The sequence below is a fragment of the Acipenser ruthenus genome, chromosome 18 (genome assembly GCF_902713425.1).
Source record: "Acipenser ruthenus chromosome 18, fAciRut3.2 maternal haplotype, whole genome shotgun sequence".
Taxonomy (NCBI): domain Eukaryota; kingdom Metazoa; phylum Chordata; class Actinopteri; order Acipenseriformes; family Acipenseridae; genus Acipenser; species Acipenser ruthenus.
Window position 1 is genome coordinate 29,615,152 of NC_081206.1, and position 20,067 is coordinate 29,635,218.

General features: G+C 35.3%; 1 protein-coding gene and 1 long non-coding RNA gene across 2 annotated transcripts; one reads left to right on the top strand and one right to left on the bottom strand.

Annotated features, from left to right (window-relative positions):
* The first annotated feature begins 5,181 nt into the window (after window positions 1–5,181).
* Window positions 5,182–10,741, top strand: LOC131698688 (uncharacterized). The gene is made up of 3 exons (XR_009307713.1): window positions 5,182–5,508; window positions 8,277–8,408; window positions 10,168–10,741. It is a non-coding gene; the product is annotated as an uncharacterized LOC131698688 (long non-coding RNA).
* A 6,023-nt stretch (window positions 10,742–16,764) lies between these two features.
* Window positions 16,765–19,553, bottom strand: six1b (SIX homeobox 1b). Its single transcript, XM_034029612.3, has 2 exons — window positions 18,790–19,553; window positions 16,765–17,612 (listed from the first exon to the last, which is right to left on the bottom strand). Exons 1-2 carry the CDS (start codon window positions 19,347–19,349, stop codon window positions 17,318–17,320), a joined length of 855 nt encoding a protein of 284 aa, XP_033885503.1. The 5' UTR covers window positions 19,350–19,553; the 3' UTR covers window positions 16,765–17,317.
* Between the last annotated feature and the right edge of the window lie 514 nt (window positions 19,554–20,067).

The window sequence follows — 20,067 nt, forward strand, 5'->3', positions numbered from 1 at the left end:
CAGTAAAGGGGAAGAGAATTCTTGAAATAAGTGACCACAGAATTTACTAGCGCTCCAAAAATGACTCACTAACTGTTTTGTCTATAAGACAGTACAGGCCTTATTTTGTTTTCTGTATGCCCTCCATCTGCAATTCTTTATTACAGCAATATTAGGTTGAATTTCTTTTTCGTGCAATTTTTAGTAACCTAAATTTAAAAAATAGTCTAATCCACTTCAATAACATGATTACATACATTCATACATACATACATACATACACACATACATACATACATACATACATACATACATACATACATACATACATAAAATCAATAGACACAGGTCCAGATCTAAATATTTAAATCATTCAAATATGAATCTTTTTACAGATGGGAAAAAACTCTAAAGATATGAGCATGCATTGTTGGATGTTTGGTTTCTGTAACTCTGAGCCCTTTATTAATTATTTAACCAGTGGCTGTATTCATATCCTCCATCGTTTAGATCCTGCATTTCGTTCTCAGCATCCTATTTACTACATTACCGTTTCCAATAGTAAAACAGTTGCAATTTTGATGATCGTATGTTTTTCTAATGCTGTTTTAAACGATTTCAATAAAATGCCTGTGTATGTCCATTCTACATGCTATTGATTAATTTTAGCCTGATAAGAAATAGAACAAGCTAATATACATTTTAGTCTTGTGCTTACAGAGGATACAAAATCAGCATTTCTAAATTCGGCACCAATTAATTTTCCCTGGTAAAATAAAATCCTGCCCTGACTCTTCTTCCCTTGAGCACATTACTTCAGAGGGCCAATGCTCTTACACAGTGGAAGGGTGCTCTCTCGCCCTGCTTAAAGATCCCTACACGGTTTTTTCATTCCTGTGAGGATTAAGTGCTCTGCAGCTGGGGGTGTCTTACAGCACAAGTGAAACTTGATGACTTTCTGGACGCAAGTGGGTGCTTGAAAGAGTAAACTGTGGAAAACCTGAACTGTTTCAGCCTTCACCACTGGGCCGAGCAGCAGAGACGTTTATTTTTTAAATTTATTTTTTATATGGCCTGAAAGGAATAATTACTTTGTTTGTATAACACGTTTGTATACGTTTTCAAACATGGGCAACAATTTCACTTAAATTGAAATGGAATCTTACAGAAGAGAACATTTGAATGGCTTGTTATTAACCTGTGGCCAGAGATCATTCAAGGGCACGGCAGCACTGCATGCGTCTTTGGGAAGTATTGTGTTTTTATAACATGTACAATGTTTGGACCTTAATTGAAAAGCTCAATTTGTGGAAGAACTTTCCTTAATATCAAGCGCTGTATCTGCTTTGCAACGGAGCATCATTTTGAACTGTGTCATTCCCTCTCCTTCTGGTGCTGCATGTGCTTGAATGGAAGATAGATTCCAAAATGAGATCTAGTTTAAAAAAAAAAAAAAAGTTATTGTTGCTTTGAATACCAAAAAACACACAGATAGAGGCCATAACTAGTGCTACCACATTTTATCTCACAGCACAAAACAAAAACAAATCACTACATATAACCAATCACTATTCTAAATTGTTGTTCACAACAGTCACACACACACACACATATATATATATATATATATATATATATATATATATATATATATATATATATATATATATATATATATATATATATATATATATATATATTCTTATATATTAGTATGTATTCTTCACCTTTACCAGTAGAGCTACACATGTAACAAATGAGGAAATTCCTCACTTTTACTAAAATGGATCTTATGTGGGTGAAAATAGAGAGTCGCTGTGGCAAGTGGATTCCAGTACTGTTTGTGGATAGATCATAGAAAATATTAAAACACATACAGAAGCAATTCATTTCAGAGCCTTGGACACCACAGTAGCCTGGCTTTGACCACACACTCTTCATCTCCAGTGATCATTTTCTTTATGACACCCCAGGCTGTGGGGAAACATGGCACAGTGCAAAGCTGAACTTTACTACATCCATTTGTTTCAGTGCAGCTTACAAACACCCACAACTCGCACATGGCTGCAGTCTTCTGAGCTGAACATAGCAAAGCACAAGAGCAGTTTGACTTCATTACAGGGATCCAGACCCATGAGGTTGCAGTTAAGGAAGGACAAGTAAGGAGAAAAGACAAATAGTGTGCTGAGCACCCTTTCCCCTTTTAAGATGTTATTGTTTGCCTTTCCTCCAAATGGGATTTTCACTCAGTGCCTGTTGCCACCCAGTAACCTAATATTGTAATTGTGCAATCAGCCCTAAAAGAGGGCTTAAAAGTTCCTCACATATTGTGGAGAAAGTTAAATCTCCCGTACAGCCCTGAAGTGAAGCAAAATATTTTTGTAAAGAATGTTCCAAGAAATTATAAAAGCATAACAAGGTAAAGACATTTCATGTATACAATAAAACCAATGGAATGTAATAAACAATTAGGTAATACACTGTATTCGAATGTCTTTCTGCTCTTAAATGATAACAAAAGTTATCTAACTAATGTATTCTTTTTGTTAATTTTTTATTTATAATTTTATTGCAGACACGGAAAACGGGACAATTGTTTGTATTGTTTTTTCTACACAATGTTAGGAAATATACTGTTTCCATGTTTGAGTTTGTAACAAAGGTTTACAGCAGGTAATACACTGAAAAGGGAAGTCATGATAGCACTAAAGGATGCTGCATGTTCACTGTATAACATGCACACTACAGCTGCTGCCCCTGCTTGCTGTGCAATCTTGTACATTTTCTTTAAACACTGTCATGATTGTTTTGATATGTGCTGACCTATACAGTACTTTATATATATATTTCCCTCTAAAGTTAATAACCCTTAACTCGTATGCCTTATACTCGTGTATATGGGATCCTCTTTTGTGTGCTGAAGAACCTTTCTGTTCTTCTCTCTTTGTTCTACTTTAGCATACCCACATATTTCAAGTGCTTTAGTCTGATAGCAATATTTGCATTCCAAATTAAAATCTAAAAGAACAGGAGAGAATGGATTTTCAACCCTTCACTAGCACTCTTTTAACCGTGTTCCTGTTTGATAGGGAATATTATATTTAGATTAAAGTGCAATAGTAGTGGGTGCCAACCAATGCGGATAAAAATATCAAAACAACCGTGATAGTGTTTAAAAATAAACATTGAACTGAACACAGGAGACTGACGGCAACAGTAACTGGGGAGAATGCTCTGTTAATCATGGGATATTTGCAGACACTTTAGCGTTCACAATAGGATCAGTAGGTTAAGGGAAGCTTGCTGAACACCTGTCTGTACAGTGCTTCTGTGTAGACAGTATATCTGCTCCCTCACATATAGAAGCAGCAACATTAAAAAAAAAAGACAGCTTGGACTGCCTGCTAGAAGATGAATGCTTACAAAGCAAACAGATCAAATGACAGGGACGTTTTGAGCATCAGAAAAATAATGAATGTCATAATTAATCATGCACGCTATATGAAAAGGGGTTTCCTGCGAGGAGCAGGTGGGGATTGTATTGCCTCATCCTTTTGTTGTCAGTGGATTAAACCATTTGGAGAAGTTAATATCGCTTTCAAACCTGTTTTTCATTAGCCATGCTGCCTTTTACATCAATCTCTTTACTTTTTAATTTAGAAAGTTCACTCATCAGGATAAACCCAGTGAGATATACAAGTTATTTATTTATTTATTTATTTTCTTATTTATATTATATTTATTTACCGAACAAGGCCAACCGAGGCCTCATTTACCTCAAAAACAATAAAAAAAAAGACAATTGCAATGTATAAAAACAAATGACAAAGTACAAACAACACAATAAAAACATGTGTGGCTCAAACTTAATCAGCATCACACACAGATCTAAGAATAGTATAAATAAGACAGCCTCTATTTGTTAATGTGGACTGAGGGAGAAGCATTGGCAGGAGGTTCTAAGCAATTCCTGAATACGACCTTTAAAACCGGAGAGGGAAAGATTATCAAATTCCATCTTCACACTCGGATGGAAACAATTCCACATCTTCGGGAGTTAATATGCAAAAAATAATTCTCCCGTACGTGTTGGAACAGCCAAATGAACACAGTCCTAATGGAGTTGCACACAACACAAATCACGGCTACAATGGAGTTTATGTGAAATGTTAGATCAGCACAACGTCCTGTCATTTCTTGAAAAGTAGGTGTTGATTTTTTTCAAAAGTTGAAACAGTTATAAAAGTTGAAACAGAAATAAATGTAACCCTGTACAGTGCATAGGGAGCTGTGAACATGGCTGCTGTATGCTGTCATCATTGGTGTCCCTTTAGTTCTTATTCCAAGCTTAGTCTGCATACTGCACCGGATTCCAGTCAGGTTGCAGGATCCCTGTGAGACTGTGCTAATTAGTGTGAGTGCTGTTAGAATGCAGAGCTTGCATACTGTTATAAAGTCTAATTGATTACCCCTTTAACTGTCTCTGTGCTGCATGAATAACACACATCATTCTAATGAGGAGAAACAGGTGTTTTAGCATGTGATTTAAAGAATATCGTTATCAATTCATGAAGACTAGGATTTGCTTTTTTTTTTATTTTGCAGGGAGTTTTTTTTTTTTGTCTTGAGAAATCATGTGCTGTTGTGACCTTTCAACTCTCTCAACCACCCAGACCTGGAAGCAAGATGAAATTGAGTAGATCTTCATATTCCAACTAGGGGCCATTCAGAATGAATACAATCATAATTGGGTCAAGGATTGAAACTTAAGGAGTGAAAGTCTGTAAGAAGGGTCTGCTGGGTTATTGAACAAATTCATCATTTTTCGTAACTGTTTCCCACACCAGCAAAAACCAACAAACAAACAAACAAAAAAAAAATGAACTGGGCCTGAAGTGGATAATTGAGCAGTGAAGTGGTTAAAAAGGTGACGCTTGGTAAACATGAATTTGTATATCTTTTATCGAGCTGAAAGAATTTTCCTCAATTGGGTTTGAATAGCCACACTTCATTATAGCCTAACAAAAGCCAATGTCACCGAATGTGGAGTTATTCTCTGAAAAACGAGCTTCAGTGATCTCCATTTTAATCCCTACAAAAGGAAAGCAAAGAACAGACAAAAATGACGTGGTTTTTGTGAAAAAGGTAATTCTATGGCTCTGGTTTTTTTGGACAAGCATTTGCAATAAGTGCCGAGGAAGGGCTGCCAGCGTCCAGCTTCTCAATCTGATCTCTATTTTCCCTCTATCATCTCCAGGCTGAAAATAATCTGTGTGGATTCCTGTGAGCCTTTGTGTTTGCTTGGGGAGATGTTGGCGCACAAGGATCGCGTTACAACTTTCATTTCCTGAAATGTTTGAGGGAACATCCAGGGTTTTATCCACACATCAGGCAAAACCGGAGGCTCGGGTTTCAAGCCCTGTCATTCAGCTGTCACCAAAACAAACGGGCCTCTCAGCGATGGAGACTGTGAGAGCTACCTGCTATTCATGACCCCCTGAAACAGGTGATCACTCATGGGAAGAAGAGGTAGGATTAATTATACTGCTCTTCTCCATTTCCTCTTATTTTGGCTGACTCAGACCCCGTGTAAAGTCTGTCATAAAAAAAAGAAACAATGTTAACTCCTTCTTCGCTGCCCAGAATTTATTTCACTAGCTAGAACTTAGAAAACGGACTGTCAGGTCACTTTACAAGTACATTGCTTTTCTCCCTTTAACACGAGTTGGTGCCCTCAGTGATCATATAGTATTTCATTGGCCACCCGTTACCGTTATTAACTTGATCTGTGTAAAAAGTCAGAAATGTATTGGTGTATTGCTAAGGTGCAAAATGATATGATAAAATAAGTAGGTCTTAAAGGAAGAACCTGTTCTTTTATAGAGTAGTCTTTATTGCAAACCTCCCAACACTGAAATAATAAAGTAGGTAACAATGAAAAAAATATATACATCAAATTGATTTGCAGCTTATGAAAATAAAAATGAAAATACTGTTAATTGTAAGTGAGCTATGGGTCGGACTATTGAGAGTCCCATGCTTACCTGTATTTCACATCGGAATCATGGTCTTATCTCTTTGTGAAGCTGAGATCCTGCTCTTTGTCTCAGTGAGGTTTGGTTAGTGCTGCAATGCCCTCTGCTTACAGGGCTACCTGGGGCTAGCTGCTTATGTAGAACTCTGTTTCCTGGGCTCTGACTCGACCCACATCCACTCAACACATTCCCTTTGTTTTAGCCGTGCTCCACTGGTCACCAGTCAGGTATAGGATTGGTTTTCAAATTCTGTTATTCACCTACAAAGCTGTCAATGGCCTTGGGGTTTCTTATCTACAGGAAGTGCTGTCAATCAACACCTCCACATCGCTCCCAGCAGTGGTCCAGCCTGCTCCTGCTCAATACCCACGGTGGTCCAGCATTTCCCTGTAATGGCCCAAGGCTATGGAACTTGATTCCCAAAGACATACGTGATACGGACCGAGTCCACAAGTTCAAATAGCTTTTTAAAGTCTACCCAGACTTTCTCTTGATTTTTGCACTCCCTTGGTTGTGTAAAGCACTCTGGTTTTACATTAAAGGTGCTCTAAAAGTTGGATTGTGCTATATTGTATTTTTTATATTGGATATAGTCAAACATATTGCTTTTCTTCCAAGATTTTGCAAATAACCCTAACCCTGGTCATTTTACTGTTACCTTGTTATCACTTGTACATTTTAGTTGTAAAAGCAAACCTTTTGTTGCTTCTGTTCTTTTTTAAAAAAAAAAAAAGATTTTAAATGCTGTTAATTGCAGTAGTTTTACATTTGTATTAAGCTAGTGTTACTATGTTACTGCGGAGACCAATTTAACAAAGCTAATAGTTTATTAAAAAGATTTGCTGGTAAAGGCATATTCACATGAAAGAAAGTTTGAAAGAAACCAGGACCAGTATAAAAAAAAGTTTGATGGATATCAAATTTAATAGAATTCATCAAAACATTGAAATACATTCTTTACATAACAGAACATAACAAAACAAATAAATACTATGGATATTTTGGTATTTACAAGATACTTGACCAGCTACACTATACTGGAGCTTCATTGAAGGATCTAATTTCATCCAAATGTTGCCAGCCTACCATTTTTAGAGGTCTGTGACACTTTCACAATGTGTTTATGGCATTTTGGGTGTAAAAATTGATTACATTATGTCTGTGAGACTACAGCATACTGTTTCTTAATGATGGACTTTCATTATTTAAACATTACTTAATATGATGTTTTCAATCCATAAATTACTGGAAAATGTCACACACGTACACGTACATAAAATAAACCCTTCATTGGCTCTCTAGCTGGCTGTTCTCTAGACGTGAAGGAGCACTGCCAGTGGTTCATATGCATCCTCTATTTGTGTAAGATTATTCTGTGGTGTACTCCCTTCCTTTGAGATGTGAAATAGAAGAAAAACATATAACAATAATAAGAAATAATCCCCTCCAGCCTCAATTAGAAGAATTCACATTCCTAGAAAGAAAACAAATCTAAAATCCACAAAACCCCACAGTTCTGTTATTGTGGCTCACCCAAAGAAGCTGTTGTATAAATTGGAACCATTTAAGCTAGGAATGCTGACTGTCTTGAGCCACTGTTGGTGGTTTCCATCCACAAAACACCCTTTATGTTTCAAATTCAAATGACAGATTTATTTTCCTGTGCCAGAAATATACGCAAGACCATATGTGGATTGTGGTGTATTTAGTGACCTGTTTATAGTGGAATCTAAAAAGGGCTGAGAAAAGAATCAGCTTTTCAAAGCGTTTACTCCAGTGCAAAACAACTTGAAACACTCAACCCTAAATTCAGAAGTAAAACTATAAGGAACTCCAAAGACAAATGTTTCAGCTAGCATCTTCATCAGTGTTGTTCTGAAAAAAACTTCAAGGTCAAAACCTCATTTTCAAAGTGTTTACTTGTCTCTTATAAAGTCCTACTTTTTGAAAGGAGAAAAACACCTGTTCATTTTTTTTTTTTTTACTAAAAGAGAACTAGGAAATGAGGTCATGTAATTCAAGGTACTCTCAGCTTCTTTGTTTGTCAGTATTGTAAAATCAGTGTGGAACTGAGTTCATTAAAGAGTAAACACCTGAAAAAACACACCTCAGTTTTAATGTAGCACACTGTAAACCCGTTCCTTCATAAACAAAACCTAAATGTTAGATATTATTCACAGGCCAAATTAGTTATTTATTTAGTAATGTTTAGACTGATCAATAAAGTACAGGTGTAATGTTTATTAATGGCTCATTCCACAGGTTCAGAATGGAAGATCTGCAATGTATTACGATTGGCAAGGATTCATGGTGTGCTTAATTGACAGTGGTCCCAGAGGTTTCCTCCCCTCCAGGGTTCTTTCCTTTCTCCTTCCCTCTTTGCCCCTGGGTCAGGTAGGTCTAGTTTTGGATACTGATGGCATTTACTAGTCTATGTCTGGCTGTGGTAGTGGTCAGCATGTCATTCTGTCTTTTAGCTTCTGAGGTGGGGGTCAAGCTCAGGAATGAGGGAGGGCAGCCTGTGTGTGAAACGACACAAGAGCAAGGCTCAAACTCTGGTGAGCGATATATTAGGTCTGTTTCTTTAGAGCTGTTGCTACAATCAACCCACAATCCTATTGGGTGACATTCTAACTGGCATTCAGAAACTCACTAAGATCAATCAGTCAATCAAAACATTAATCAGGAATAACAGTGTTCTCCATCCAAAGCAGCAACACAGTAAGAGACTTCATAAACGTTCAAGAGTTCTGGGGAACTAGGGCCAGCCTCGCAAACCAAGGTAGCAGGATGCTAAATACAGTTTATTCTTTAGAAAACAACTCATTAAAAGAAAAAAAGCAATATTGATTAATGATTAGGCTTGCTACTATTTGATTTTTATTTTTTTGCCAAATCGACAATTAATATCGACGTTTATTTTAGAAAGAATTTATCGTTTTTTTTTCTATCATTATTTTTCAATTCAAGCAGAGAATGGGTGAAATCGACCTTTATGCTTTAAAAAAAACCAGACTTTTCATGCCATTGAAAAACGTCTCATTTAGCGAAACCCCTTTATCATATTTAACATTCAACAAAACCATGGTTACCAACATTCTAATTGAAATAACTTTTGGCCATAGCTGAGCTATACATTTAAAAAGCTGATTTTCAGTTTCAGTCAAAAAGCAGTTAAAAATAAATTAATAAATAAATAAGCAGCCCTGCATCCTCAATATAACTCGATATCTAAACTACAGGTATACAGGTAAGAACTACCACATAAACTCTATTACAAATGTGTATTTTTTAATGGAAGAATAAATTAATTAAGATAACTCTGCTATTTCCTACCCATACCATGCTTCCTGTCAAAGCTTTGTGAATAGGGCCTTCTGTTTTGTGAACCCAGCTAAGATCTTTTTGCTAGCTTGCAGCATGCTAAATGCTTTGTGAAACTGGCCCCTGCTGTTTCAAAAGTAGTTTCAAGTAACTTACTGTGACGATGTCGTGCAACTTGATCCTGCAAGCAGAGTGGGTGTGAACAGCATTGCAGAGTCACCTCAATAATTTGATCCATCTTTATTTATTATACAGGCCTACCATCAGGTAAGGCTTGGTTTTGGCAACAGGTATTGTCTTGAGTTCAAGCTGGTATGACTGAATGCTATTCTTTTACATAGGCCCTGGTCTTAGTAAAATTTAGTGGAACGCTACTTTAGAAAACACAGACACACTGATTATTTGGTGTTGAAATAAAACTACTATAAATAAAGTCAAGTCGACAAATGCTAATGCTGTCGTTGTTGTCATAACAACCTAGAACCATACTAATATGATGTTACATGAAATACCTAGTTTTACAAGTTTGACAGACTTTGACAGAACAATTGAGACACAGGAGTAAAAGCTTTTAAAATACATCCCATTGTATTATGATAATGTTAAACGTGTTTATATTTAAGACTGTATAGTATGTAGTATTAATCGAGAATGACAGGATTACAATCTGTGCTGATGATGGATAACCTGCATATTAGTTAAAAAAGAACAGAAGTAGTTAAGCACTTCTCATTGCTGGTTGATTTCAGGTGTCTTTCTACACTGTGCTAATCCTGCAAATGACATGGAAGTGTTGTTTAATTGATATTTTTTTCTCTGTTATTCACAGGAATCTGAAGTGTCAAATCTGAAGGGAAGGTTTCACACTCCCTTAAAACTCCAGGGCAGGCCTGGCTGAGCTTTGTTTTGTCAATGAAGATTTGATAGTTTTGACCATGTTTCCAAAAGTGACAATTCCCCCAAATGTCCCGAACGTTTGCACAGAAGAACAGTCCAATAATTCAAACTATGACCATGTTGTAAAGCAATATAAAAAAATGCACCTCTTGTGTTCCGAAACATAACAACCGTTTTCATATGCAAAACGAATGGTCCTCGTTGTGTATCAAGTAGTTTGTCATGTTGCCAAAATAAATGCCAATTTAAATGGTACTCTAGGCCTATGAATAGAGTACAGAATTCTATTTGTTTATCAAAAGAACACTTTTTTTTTCTATAACGTACCACATAAAGCCAGCCTTGCTTGTTTGTATTGATAATTATCTGAGGTAGAGAGGCTAAACAAAGAGACTGAATATAAAATGAATTGCATTCTTACAACACTGGCTGAAAATAAATATTTTATTTACAGGTGCTGTGGTATTAACATGTCTGTTTAGTAAGGAAAAGGCATTGCAATTAAAATGGGCTTAATATACTGAGGTGAAACAAAAGGTAGACAAAGTGATGTACTTTGCAAGCCTTGTAGCTATTTAATAGTCCTCTCTAAAGTATACTGCATAACACAAAAACAGTCTATAGATAAGAAGATCTGCATATTACCAGTAGGCCTCTCATTTAAAGCAATATATACAATTGTGTTTGTACATGCGTTTGATATGCAAATCACAGCCATGTCTATTTACACCACTAGTCCACACAGCAGTATGGCCCCTTACTATTTACACCACTGCTCTAAACACACCTCGAATATTATTTCATTTCATTTGTCTAATCCTAGCCTAAACCCTAACTTTAATCATTATTGACAGCTCTTACTGGGAAACTTGAATTTGCACAGTAGTGGTGGAAATAGCTATTTCAGTGAAATCACACTGTTCCAGCTACACCAAACCCTTCTTGGGGTTCTGTGCGGTAAGAGGCTACCTGACCAACATTGACTCAATGGGGCTCTATTTAAATGATCTAGACTGTGATGCTCTTTCATGCTGTATGGATCCTGCTGGAGGTTCCTCCCAGACGTGACTCATTGACCCACTTAATAACATGAATGCAGACAATGTAACACCGTGGAATGGGGTTTAGGACGGTGGTATTAAGACAAGTCACTGTTTGGATCATTCAAATAGACCCCAATCAGATTAGGTCCCAGTGTTCTTTCCACTTGCGGACAAATAGACCTACTATTATCAAATTGATATCCTCCCCGGGTCTGGATTTAATAAACCCATTCCCTTAACATTGCACTAGATGATACTATATGCCATGTTGTGATGTCTGAAGGTATATAAATCCCCATGGCTTCTTTTGAAAGTTGTCTTCATTGCTTCAAGAGGGCAATGACAATAGCCTTAACACTTTTGATATTATGAAACTTGAAAATAGTTATAATCCTCCTTTTACCTTTGGGGGGTTTCGGGTCAAGGTTTTGTCAGAATAATGCATCACTGGTAAGGGAATCTCTTCACTACCTTTTTTTTTTAATCCGAGTTTTGAAAGATGCTTTTGTTTCCAAGTCAGCCCATGGTTATAAATTCCAGTAATTATGTCAGATAACGTGTATCATGCCTCTGGCACATTGAGACATCAAACAGGTTCCAGTGAAAAGGAAACAGTATGAAATATCATTTTTGTGCCATTTTTCCTGAAGGGAGCTCCTAATTTCAAATAAACAAACAGACAAGATTTCAGTAACCAAACCTACCTTTCAACAGTTTACCAGTATTAAATAAATGCATGTTTCTTTCCATAGCAAAGAGATATTTCTGAAAATGCGTTTAATGCCTGTGTTTGTCGAATTCTTTGTAATATTTAAATGAACTCACTGAAGAAAACGAACGATGGTAAAATATTCTAAGTCTATGTAATTTACTGGGCTTATCAAAAACGTTACATTAAGATAGCAGTATGTTTAATCTATTGTAAGGTATATCATTATATTGTTAACTATGCTTTTATTATTATTTTTGTTAAGCCAAGAATTATTTAACTATAGATTGCTGTTTTAAATACAACGTAAAACTTTCTTTCTGAAAAATAATCAGTTTTATGAAATGACTAATCGATTTTTTTTTATATATATAATGATATTATAGGGGCCTACACATTCAGAGTGCAATGCTGCAATATTGTGCTTTGCTGATGGCATCTGAAGGAGAAATGAATGCCTTTGTCTTAAAGTAAGGTGAAAAAACCAGGGAGCATTCCTTTGTGAATAAATAGCAATCTTAGCGTTGTGGAATAACATGTTTGTTGATCTGATCAGCCTATACCCAGCCGGGATAGACAAGAGGACCAGCCTAGGGAATCCTCCTCAGTTGTATCAACTAATTATTTCCAGTGGAAATCCCGGTTTAGCAACTGCTAGGCGATTAATACAATCCTCTGTGATCCCTCAAGTTCTGTGAAATGCTGTGGGTTGATCAAATCAACCCGTTAGTAAGCAATTGTGAATCCCAGTGAAGTCTTTGCGCAGTATTGTATAGGGTTATTATATAAGTCAATATGAACTAAGTCGACAGTACTTGTGGTTCAATATAGGCCACTACAGGGGTCATCTAGAAAAATCAAAAAAGGCAAACTGAAAGTTACAGTACAAGTAGTCTAATAATGCAATAATGAAAAGAAAAAAAAAATCTTCTGAGTTCCACCATTATCCCCGGATCATCTTTCTGCCGCTGTGGGGAGATGTAATTTGAGGACTGTGTAGTGGGGCGCGTCAGTGTTGAGCAGCTTACAGAACGACCACTGTAGCAGAATTGTAGATACAGGAGGGGAATACATACACTACCCATTCTGAAAGCTACATTTGCAAATGAATTAAAAAATATATAACATGTAGCGTTAAGTAACCTGTGATTTACTGTACGTTGAAAAATCATTTTGAATTGACAGACATGGTTGATGAAGCGGTTCGTTATAATTTGGCTCTAAAATACCTTGCTACTGTGCTTTTGCTTGACCGAGAATTCGCATACAGTGTAGGCTACAGCTTTTTAAAAATCGTTTATTTTAGAACCTGTAGATTTTCTGCGCATAATACACAATAAGGTTGAGCTATATCTAAAATGAACGTTTTCTTTTCTTAAACATAAACGACAGACTGGGTGACTAAACTGCTTCAGTCCATTTCTAAACATGCCTAATTAGGATTAACAGTGTTGACGTGTTTAACGTTGTCCCGTTTGTTCAACACTGTTATATAAAACTGCTGTTTTTTCCAGGCAATAAATAAATAAAAGTACAGAAAGCATGTAAGTACTTTTACTAGTTTTGATAAGCTGTGTACGTTTTGTGTAATAAAAAAATGAATATGTTCAGATGTTTTTGTTTGCTTGGTACTCGTTAAAGTTGTGTTTTATTGTACAAGAAAAAAATACATTTATTTTCCATCCACTGCCCAAATTGACGCTGCTATTCAATATGCCTTCATAGTCTGCATGTAAGTGTACTGTACAGGTTTTACATAATTAGAGGTCTGTTGTATCCTTTTGTTTAAATGTGTTGTGTTTGCCGGTGCCTTTTACTTTAGGACATACGTAAACAATCATTAAATATTAGCCAGTGATATATATATATATATATATATATATATATATATATATATATATATATATATATATATATATATATATATATATATATATATATAACTCAAAACGAGTTTTATTAAGGAAAACACAGATGGTCCAGTGAATATATTTATCATGATCTTGTTATTTAGAGTGTCCTATATTTTATAGAATCAGTTTTAATTTTTACAAAATATGCTGCAAACTTAGTGTGTGTTCACTATAACGTAACACCTAGCTGTGTTAATTTTAAAATGATTTGAAATGAAATAAAACAAATGTTAGGCTAGTGAGTTATAATATAGTGAACGGGAGTGGTGTGTAAATGATCTGTGTATAATCTACATTTTGAAAATGAAAATTTATTATGCAACTTCCTTCTAGGGAAACAAAACAATGAAGCAAAACTATAAGTTACAACCCCGCTCAAAATAAAATGCTCAAAATAAGCTGTATTTTTTTTTCCGTGTCGATTTTTTTTATTTGTTTTTAAAAAAAAAAAAAGAAGAAGAATCAACTGATGTGTTTGTATGATGTAATTGGTGGTATAACGTTCTTCAAAATGAAATCCATCATTGAAAATACTTTATAACATCTGCTTTCTTATTCCACGGTGTAATGAAAAACTAATCTTAATGGTTAAAATAATGCACACCAGACCCTACACACAGACATCAATGATATGTAATCGCACACTAGTGTGTGCGTACATTATCTATCTATCTATCTATCTATCTATCTATCTATCTATATATATATATATATATATATATATATATATATATATGTATATATATATATATATATATATATATATATATATATATATATATATATATATATATATATTACAATTAAAAGGATATCTGGTTGCTTTAAAAGGTGGCAGTTGGCCGTGCAGAGCCCTGCAATCAGCAGTCTAACGCAGGCAGCAACTGTTTCCGATTAAACGCAGGAAACCCTCGGCGCACTCTGTTCAAAACAATTACCCTGATGGGAGAAGGGGAGTTACTCAGGGAAAGACTCGCTGCGTCTGTATTAGTCTTATAAGTAGAATAAACATGAGAAAATAATAAAGTTATGATTATAGGCCTGTTTTCGTAACTTTTCCTTTTACGCGCCAGCTTTACCCACCATTCCAAGTAGAAAAAAAAAAGTTATGTACATTAGCTGTGTCATAATATGTATGGTTCGAGTTTTGGACCATATTATTATTATTATTATTATTATTATTATTATTATTATTATTATTATTATTATTATTAACAAATGCGCCTTTGATTGTATTAATGTGAAAAAGTTTAAAGTCAATATTTTCTGTTTAAATGCTATTTTTTTTTCAAGGCAAACTTGTGTCCTATGTTTTATAGAATCAATAATTATTTTATTGTTACAAAATCGAAAAGAGTGAAATATATTTAACAAATTATCTTTTTGTAATTTGATGTATTGTATCCCCCATTAATATATTCCTATCTAAATATTTTAGTGAAAGACAGATGCTATGTAAAATGATATGGCTGACAATTATCTTTACATTCTGTGTTAGCATTCATGTCTTGTCTGAAATTTGTATTCTGCTTAACATCAGCGTATTCGTGGTCCGTGTTTGGAGGTCGATACCACACACAGCCGATGATAGATTCTACTAAAGTTAAGAGTGTAAAAACTCGAAGGCGAAATGGAGCCTGCGGTGTTTCGGCCGAGTACATTAAAAGGCAATGTAGAACCCAATGTTTGTGTTCGCTGTGAAGAAGAATTTATGAATGTTCCCATGCGAGAAACCCTCCTGCAGAGGGTGGCATTTCTCCATGGCCCAGAACCCGAAGAACAAACATTATAAGAGCACAAAATAAACACTATAACACAAACTTAATGATCCACAACGCCAACAAAGGGGATTTGGATCTTTGGGGCTAAGGTGGGGGATGATGAGCAGGAAAGAAAATGGCATTTTCAGCCTGCTAAAAATGTCAAACGATAATTTTATCTACACGTGGTTTCACTGCAATGTACTTTTTGCGGTTTTTTATCCGTGCAACAAGAGAGGTAAATATCCCAACTATTTATGAAAATGTTTTTTTTTTATTTTTAAATCATTAAAGTCACCACTAAGGTATTTATATTTAATTCACTCATCTTTGAAAGCAGAAAAAACACCCACTCCCTTTGTACTGCTAGTAGCTGTATAGGCTATACCTCAGTCAAGTTTATATATATATATATATATATATATATATATATATATATATATATATATATATATATATATAAATCATATTACATTACTTTTAGTTACTTATAATTCACAACGTAACATCAATTATGTAACCGTTTACTTTTATCACACTGTAAAATCAAACAACTGACATGCTGTGTTTGTATAACTTTATAAATAGCCTACGTGTATATTCTTTACCTCACCAAAAAAGCTTAGACCTAAATATGGATGCTCCTTTTTAAATGTTCACAAAAGCGTATAGCTCAACAGTCGATATAACTTAAAAAGCAAGAGCAATTGCTAAATTAGGCCACATTAAAATTTAAAATTAATATCATCAGAAATGGATATTGTATTTTCTTATAGATATTTTATAGCAACTTTTTCATTCTAAAATACCTATAATTTGCACGACACGTCTTAACGAAAATAACTGATTTTATATTTGTTCCTATGCTATGTATTGCAAACATCTGCTATTGCGTCAGCAAGAATTCACCAAGAGATCCTTTTGTCTGTATTTAAAATGTAATTTGTATGTAGAACTTTTCCATCTGTTTTATTATTATTATTATTATTATTATTATTATTATTATTATTATTATTATTATTATTATTATTATTATTATATTCAGATACATAAAAACACAACTGGGTAACTTGTATGTAAATAACACACGTGAAACAACTGCAGTCAACATAATGTTATTTTTATTTAAACTACTTGGAAACGTAAACACTATACTGAATATGAAAATGTAAACTTCAAGGAGTTCAAGTTATAGCGTTTCTCCAAGTGTCCTCATCAAGATTTTCCTTTGTATTCAACTCTCTGGAAAGAAACACATATCTTCATAAATTAAGAAAAGAAAAGAAAAGTTCAGAGCCAAGAATGTTTAAATGAGATGAGTTTTTAAAACTGCAAGTTAAGTTATAATAACATCAATACTGTGATAGTGCGGTCCTATTTTAGAACTGGCTATATTTCTGTACCCACTAAACTGAGCAGATCAACACGCCAGGATGTGACGAAGAGCATTAGATACAGCTGCAGTGGCAATGATTTGATTTGTTTAATGACTTGACAAAAGTCACTGCAACGTTTTCTTCTGATTTTTTTTTTAAGTACCATCGTGTGAAAGTCCACATCAGAAATCTGTCTTTTATATATTTACTTATATTTATATATATATATACAATGAAAGTGTCGTATCTCAGTCTCTCATAAAAAAAAATATATATATCGTTTAAGAGCCAAGATCCACAAGGCTAGAAGTTAGGGGTCCGAGAAGAGAGTCTTGGAGCTGGTGCGGATGTCCTTGAATGCTGTGAACAGACTGAGAAGCGCTTAGACCGGCCAAGGGATAACTGGAGCCCACAGAGTGGTTCATGTTTCCCTGCAACAGTAAGACTGAGTTCTGATCAGGGCTTTGCGGGGGTGAAAACTCGTCTTCGGAGCTTGACATTAGAGATTTGCCCCCATCCAGTGGGGATAGCTGGTTCTGTTTGTTGTTGCCAGAGTTGTTGTTTTCACTGTTCTCCCTGGTGAAGCAAAAAAAATATATATATATATATTAAAAATAATAAATACATAAATTAGAATGAAACTTTTTCCAGAAGCAATACAAATGCGTCTACTCTTTTAGGGTCTATTTTTATTTTGCATGTATTAAAACAAAACAAATCATTAGCCTAAACATGTTATGAAACAGAAAACAAAACATTTAAACTGGGGGGGGGGTGGGGGGGGGGGGTTAATTACACTAATCAAATGCTCTTCAAACCAGCCTCTTATATTATTTTGTTAAGGTAAACATGGTAACATTATTCTACCGAATGCGTCATGAATGAGCCTGATCTTGGCCAAGCTATTATTCCTTGTTTATTTTTTTATTTTTTGGTTTGTAATTACATTTGTTTTGCATCATGATCATGTTGCATTATTTAATGTAGATGTATATTATCTATATCTATCAACCCTTGTATACCATCATTTAAACAGATCATGTAGCTTATAACTGTGAATTACAGAATCATTCGCTCATGAAACAAATAGGAACAGTGTAATTATAGTTATTATAAACATAAACGATATATATATATATATATATATATATATATATATATATATATATAACTATTAATTATTCAGATTTGTTCGTATACTATAATAACAATATTTATGCGTATAGGCTACAAATATATTTAACTAATTCAATATAAATCTGAAACAGGTTATTGTTTTGATGTTATTGTTTTGAGATTACATTTTACAATATGTGTAGTCCATGTTTATGCACTGTATCAATGCTTGCTATAGAAAAATATGATTTCTCATTTTAGAGAATAAAAATATATTTTGAACACTGTGTCCAAATCTAAACCTTGTGAAATGAACATACTTAACCGTGCTTCTTACTAAGGCTAGTCTATAAACATATCTGCATCCAGCTCAAGTGAAACGAAGACATACCGGTAGCATGCAAAAAAAAAACAACAAAAAAAAACATCATCTTATCTGTCAAAGTTTTCATCCTACGTTTTCATGAAACATTTTACAGGCTTCTGTGTATTAATAAAAACAAATAAAACCTAAACAAAACTGTACAGTGAACATTTCATAGTGGATAAACGACACGAGGCTCTGATAAAAACCGACATTTTGTGAAATGTAAGGACCTATAGTAAAAATTTATCATGTAAGATAATAATTGCTCACCTTTCTTTAGCTTCTGCGGCTCTGTCCCTCTGTCTTCTGTTTTTGAACCAGTTACTGACTTGCGTTGTGGTGAGTCCCGTGGCCTCCGCTAGTTCTCTCTTCTCCCGGGGAGATGGGTACGGGTTGTGGGTGTACCATTCCCTCAGTACGCCCCTGGATTTCTCCTTGAAGCAGTAGCTGGTTTCTTCCCCGTCCCAAATGGTCCGGGGCAAAGGGAATTTTCTTCGTACTCTGTATTTCCCGACTGCGCCCAGCGGTCTCCCTCTCAGTTTTTCAGCCTCGACGTAGTGCGCCTTCAGCCACAGCTGCTGGAGTTTGGGGTGGTTGTGTGGGGAAAATTGGTGGCTCTCTAATAATTTGTACAGCTCTCTGAAATTGCCACGGTGAAACGCAACCACCGCCTTGGCTTTCAGGACGCTTTCGTTCTTGTGTAGGTGGTCACACGCTGGAAGGGACCACAGAAACCGTCCCAGTCTTTCCAAGTTTCCCCCTTGTTGGAGCACCTCACACACACAGGCCACTTGCTCCTGGGTAAAACCAAATGAAGGCAGCATTGACATGGCGCTTTGAGGGTAGTAATTCTCACGTCGAAATAGCACGTCCTCTGAAAAGAGGAATGTATATAAAAAGGCGGTTTATAATTATCTTCGAAAGTGTTTTTGGGTGTATATGAAATCCGGTTATAGTGACAGTATCCACCGCTGATGTTCTCTGGAGTTTTAGATGTTGATTGTTGGGACAATTTGTTCCTGTTCTAGTTATGTCAGCCTTAAAGAGTGAAGCCCGCGCAGCTGATTGGTTCCCCAGCCCTCCTATACCATTGCAGCAGAGCAGAACAAAACTTTGCAACTCCATTTCCTCTTGGGAGAAACGTCAGGCTGCGAAACACTACCCCCTTCTCAAGTGTTACCTGAGGGAACTGGCCATCTCTATACAAATCAATTATTACAGACCTTTTAAAAACCCATTTCCACTGTACACTCCACCAGACCACGTCATTTTTTGGTGAGCTAATATTTAATTACGCTAATTCTGATGATGAATAAATAATGCATTGATAAATGACCTTAGGTGTTTATTGTATTTGAATGCATTATTAATTATTACTCGCTGTTTAGAGACGCATTTCCTTTTGTAAAATGGCAAAGTAGCACATCCCTTAAATATGATTTTAAAACAAACGTTATTATGTTATCTTTGGCTACGCCCTATAGTTGCAACACCTGATACAAACGTGTTTTCATTTCTGAACCATAAAACAAGTGTAATGGCATAGCC